The sequence below is a fragment of the Lycium ferocissimum genome, chromosome 5 (genome assembly GCF_029784015.1).
Source record: "Lycium ferocissimum isolate CSIRO_LF1 chromosome 5, AGI_CSIRO_Lferr_CH_V1, whole genome shotgun sequence".
In the NCBI taxonomy this organism is placed as follows: domain Eukaryota; kingdom Viridiplantae; phylum Streptophyta; class Magnoliopsida; order Solanales; family Solanaceae; genus Lycium; species Lycium ferocissimum.
In genome coordinates, this window is record NC_081346.1 from 48254974 (window position 1) to 48260468 (window position 5495).

General features: G+C 36.4%; 1 protein-coding gene across 1 annotated transcript; it reads left to right on the forward strand.

The window, feature by feature from the left end:
- The first annotated feature begins 464 nt into the window (after positions 1-464).
- On the forward strand, positions 465-4845 carry LOC132057787 (uncharacterized). The gene is made up of 9 exons (XM_059450391.1): positions 465-1451; positions 1556-2116; positions 2234-2729; positions 2785-3308; positions 3350-3436; positions 3694-3986; positions 4044-4271; positions 4387-4396; positions 4606-4845. Exons 1-9 carry the CDS (start codon positions 465-467, stop codon positions 4843-4845), a joined length of 3426 nt encoding a protein of 1141 aa, XP_059306374.1.
- Positions 4846-5495: the final 650 nt, after the last annotated feature.

Below are 5495 nucleotides of genomic sequence, written 5' to 3' on the forward strand. Positions count from 1 at the left end.
GGGTCATGACAGAAAAATAATTCTAATGTAGTATCTACACAGAAGAAACCTTCTCCTCTTAAAGAATTACATGATCTGGTGTAACATAATCTGAAGGATTTGGAGAATAAATGTTGCTTTACCGAATGGCAATATGTGATCAGTACAGATGATAAGCAAGCTGAGCGTAATCTAATATTAGAGGAGTGTTCTTCACATGAGACTAAAGGTAGTAAGAAATGGAGGAAGGGCAATCCTAATGTTGAATTGGTGGTTACTAGATTAGCTTCTAAAAGAAACACAGGTGTAAGTAAGAAAACTAGAGAACAACCATCCAGGATTCTGTCAAAGAGGGGTGCTAGTTCTAAATTAAGTTCCTAATGATGAAGGCATTCTTTTGGAACATAAGATCTGTGAATACTCAGAAGGCATTTCATAGAGTTCAGATGTTGCATAGACATCATAAATTCTTTCTATTAGCATCCATGGAGCCTTTTCAAGATTCTAAACACATTGACAAATATAAAAGGAGATTGGGTATGCGGTGGTGGTTTTTAACTTGCAATGGTAAAATCTGGTTTTTTGTTAATGATGGAATTGAGGTGGAGGTATTGATGAACCCTGATCAACAGGTTACTCTCAAGCTTACTTTCCTAGACAGTGGCAAAATGTTTGTCACTATCTTAGTTTATGCAAAGTGTGATGCTGTGGATAGATTGGAACTGTGGGATAATATCTATTCTTTATCAAGCAGCATGAATTTTCCATGGTTGGTAGGTGGAGATTTCAATGTCATTTTACATGAAGAAGAGAAGATAGGTGGGTTGCCTGTTCACCAAACTGAGGTTGAAGATTTTGCATTTTTCAAAAACTCTTGTGACCTGCAGGATATTGACTTTAGGGGCAGTCCTTTCACTTGGTGGAATGGTAGAGCTGGGGAAGATTTCATATTCAAAATATTGGACAGGATCTTAGTCAATAATCAGTTGCAAGAATGGCTTGGTAATCTACAAATGGAGCATTTATCCAGAACTGGATCAGATCGCGCACCTCTTTTGCTTACAGCAGGAGAACAAGTTCAACAATTCTCCAAGCCTTTTAGATTTCTAAAATTTTGGGTAGATCATGAGTCTTTCATGCATACAGTGGAACAACATTGGAGTACTGAGTTTGTTGAAGGTGCTTTTATTACTTTCAAGTTGAAAATGAAGAAATTGAAAGCTGCTCTATCTGTATGGAGTAAAGAGACTTTTGGTGATATCTTTAAGCAACTAACTATTAGAGAGGATATTGTTAAGATCAAAGAGCAGTTGTTTGAAGAGGATCCCTCTGAAGTTAATAGAATGGTTTTGCAACAAACTCAAGCTGAATTCAAAAGATATATGCATTTTAAAGAAGAGTTTTGGAAACAAAAGGCTGGTGTTAAATGGCAATCAGAAGGAGATAGAAATACAAGGTTTTTTCACAGCTTGGTAAATGGAAGAAGGAAGAGCAACTTAATAGAATACAGAATGATGAAGGTGCATGGTTGGAAGATAGGGATTAGATTTCAGCAGTAGCTATAGACTTCTATCAGCAACAATTCTCTTCTGAGGCAACATCATCAGACTATAACATCTTAGAGCATGTGGAGGAAGCTGTTACTCAGGATCCAAATGATTTATTATGCTCTATGCCATCTTTGGAGGAAGTGCATAAAGCTGTATTTGAGTTAGCAGGTGATAGTGCATGTGGCCCTGATGGTTTATCAGGAATCTTCTATCAGAAATGTTGGGATATTGTTGGGGCAGATGTATACAATGTAGTTAAGGCTTTCTTTAATGGTCAAACTCTTCCAAAATCTGTCACTCATACTAATTTGGTTTTACTACGAAAGAAGGAAATTATCAACAATTTTTCTGATCTCAGGCCTATCAGTTTAAGTAACTTCATCAACAAGATCATTACTAGAGTTATTCATGACAGATTGGAATCTATTCTGCCTTCCTTAATTTCTCAAAAACAATCTGGTTTTGTAAAAGGAAGGAATATTATAGAAAATGTGTTACTTACTCAAAAGGTTGTTGCAGATATTAGAAAGAGGGGAAGGCTAGAAAATGTGATCATCCAACTAGACATGGCAAAGGCATATGATAGGGTCTCTTGGAAGTATTTAATTTAGGTGATAAAGAGGATGGGATTTTCAGAGGTATTTGTGGATATGATTTGTAGAATACTTGCTAATAACTGGTATTCAATCCTCATTAATGGACAGGCTACTAGTTTCTTTCATTCTACAAGGGGAGTAAAGCAAGATGATCCTTTATCACCTGCATTATTCATCTTGGCTGCTGAAGTATTATCAAGAGCTTTAAATAGCTTGTTTGATGAAGGGATGTACAGGGGATATGGTTTGGCTAAATGGAGCTCTAATCTGAATCATTTGTCATATGCTGATGACATAATAATTTTTGCCTCTGCTGACAAATGGTCACTTCAAAGGATTATGAAGATTCTGCATGAGTATGAAGCTGTTTCTGGTCAAAAGATTAATGTTCATAAGAGTGCTTTCTGCATGTATAAGAGAATATCTAGTGAACTGGTGAATGAAGTCCAGCAAAGCACAGGTTTCTCAAGAGGTGAATTTCCTTTCACCTACCTTGGATGCCCAGTGTTTCATGCAAGAAAACAGAAGATATTCTATAGAGATGTGATAAAGAAAGTTAGAGATAAATTGCAAGCATGGAAAGGAAAACTACTGTCATTTGGTGGTAAAGTTGTACTAATTAACAGTATGCTACAGCATTGCTGTATATCTGTTATCAGCAATGGTTCCTCCCAAAAGTGTTATCAAAGAGTTGCAAAACATGTTTAATAGATTTTTCTGGCAAACAAAGACAGATGGTAAATGTAAACATTGGTCTGAATGGAACAAATTGTGTTATCCCAAAGGGGAAGGAGGTTTAGGATTCAGATCATTGAATGATATTTCAAAAGCTCTTTTCTCAAAACTTTGTTGGAGATTTAGAATAAGTAACTCTTTGTGGTCAAACTTTATGTGGAATAAATACTGTAAGAAGGTTAGACCAACCCTTGTTCAATGGAAGGGTAGTACTCAGACATGGAAATATATGTTAGAAGCTAGTAATGATATAGAGCATCATATCTGGTGGGAGCCTCATCAAGGTTCTATATCAATATGGTATGATAACTGGTTGAAAATAGGTGCCTTGAATGATCAAATTCAGTTCCAAGCTTACAAAGATGACAGTGTAGAAGATCTAGCAGAAATAATGGAAGGAGATCATTGGGATATGACAAAGGTACAGCAGATGTTTTGTGATGAAATGGTACTTATCAATAATAAGCTTGGAAATCGATTGAACATCAGGAAATTGACAAACCCCATTGGATGCTTACTAGTTCTGGAAAGTTCACAGTAAGTAGTGCATGGGAGTACATAAGGCAAAAAAGGCAGGTTTCCTCTTAATGTTCAAGGTTTTGGATCAAAGGTATGCTCTTTAAAATATCTCTTCTCATTTGGAGAGTTTGGTTTTACAAGCTGCCTGTTGATGAAGTATTGCAAAGGATGCATATTTCGTAGCCTCAAGATCTTGTCGTTGTTGTCACGATCATCAAGAAACAATGGATCATTTATTCTGAACTGGTCCATTTGCTATGAAAATTTGGAAATATTACTGTGATACAGCTGGAATTTCAGGACCTCTAATTCAGGTAAAACATGCAATACTGAAATGGTGGAACACTCCTGTTAAATCCAATCTGAAGACCTTATATCAAGCAGTTCCAACCTTTATATTGTCGCACCTGTGGAAGGGTAGAAATACAAGGAGGCATGGAGGTTCTATCACTGTGAACAAGGTTATATATGAGATCAACAGAGGTATATTGTTATTGGCACAAAGCCTATTTCCTGGCATGAAGCTGTTTCCAAAAAGGTGGCCTTTCTTTGTGCAATATTTAGAAAACTCCGAGAAAGACAAGGTTGTTCACAAGGAAGTAACATGGTTACCACCGGAGGGGAAATACAAGTGCAATCGATGGTGCCTCAAGGGGTAATCCAGGTCCAAGTTCAAGAAATTTTCTCGTATTAGAGATCATAATGGAGATTTAGTGTATGCAGCAGGGAAAAGATTGGAGGATACTACTAATGTAATAGCTGAAGTAGTTGCAATTGAAAATGGAATACAATATTGTGTAGATCATCATCAGCTATTACCTTTGATAGTAGAAACTGACTCTTTAACTATGCAGAAGATGGAATATGGGAAGTACCATGGAGGATATCATTGGTAGTTAAAAGAATTCAAAGGCTTAGAGAAGGAAAGCAGATTGGTGTGGCTCATGTGCTAAGGGAAGGAAACAGCCTGGCAGATTTTTTCACTAACCTTGTTTTTTATTTTGCAGGTACCATGCAGTTTCATAATTTTTAGGAAGTCCCATCAACAGGTAGAAAGATAATCAACATGGAAAAAACCCAAACTCCAAACATTAGAATAAGAACAAAGGAGCAGTTTTGAATAAAGGGAGGGAATAAACTGAATATAGTGCAGTCTTCAGTGTGTGGTATTAATGTTATGTTCAATCTACTGAAGGATGTACTATATCTAGTTGGTTGTTTATTAGACTGATATTGGATTGACTTGGAGTTTGAAGGCTGGATCAGTACTACTACAATGGCTACAAGAAGTGCTACCCAGAAGGTGCATCACAACACAAAGAGCAATCATCTTGATGGATCAGTATGCAGGAGGATTCAGCAGCCTATGCAGACCTGTGCTGATCTGTGAACTTGGTCATATGGTGAAGCTGTGCAAGTCCTATAAAAACTCTACTGGAAGAAGCTTATTACAACCAAAAGCTTGAGGTTCTACTTCATGAGTTCTTGATCCATTCCATCTGTGAGACTTGTAGATGTGAAAAATGGATACAAGACGAGGCCTTGGAACTAATTGGCTTTCTTCTTGAGATGTTATTAGGATTAGAATAGTTTTACCATTTCCCTTTTCTTAGATTTTTTTCTCTTTTCTTCTTTTTTGCTTGTACAGTTTGAATTATTTTAATAAATTTCCACCTTTTATGGTGGCTTTAATTAAAAAAAAAATGTTGACACTAATAAAAAATAGAATTTAACCTCAACAAATGGGATTCTGGAAACTGAGCATAATGATAGTTTCATGACTTCCTTTCTTTTTTTTTCTTATGATTGATCCTGCAACTCACATATGCTATCCTGTTGAATGTAATACTCTTGAGTATATCACTTTGTGACTAGGACAGTGGCATGAACCTCCTTTGAGACTTGTAATTGTTTCCATGTGAGTTCTCCATCACTTGTGATTTGCTTTGACCCTACTTGACTCATGTTCAATCCTAGGGATAGTCTTATATTCCCTCCTATTTTTGTGGATTTGTTGGTTAGGACTTGACTATCTCTTGTATCTTAGTTGGACTCTATTTTGATTTTGTATTTGTGATTGAATCTGTCTGTTCAAGTCCTGAAGTAAGGAAGTAAG

Excerpts from the sequence above, each read along its gene's own strand:
- LOC132057787 (XM_059450391.1), top strand. The coding sequence starts at position 465 with ATGGAGCCTTTTCAAGATTCTAAACACATTGACAAATATAAAAGGAGA. Across the intron at positions 2,117-2,233 it reads TGGCAAAGGCATATGATAGG|GCTACTAGTTTCTTTCATTC; the intron begins GTCTCTTGGAAG and ends ATTAATGGACAG. Across the intron at positions 2,730-2,784 it reads AAAACTACTGTCATTTGGTG|CAATGGTTCCTCCCAAAAGT; the intron begins GTAAAGTTGTAC and ends ATCTGTTATCAG.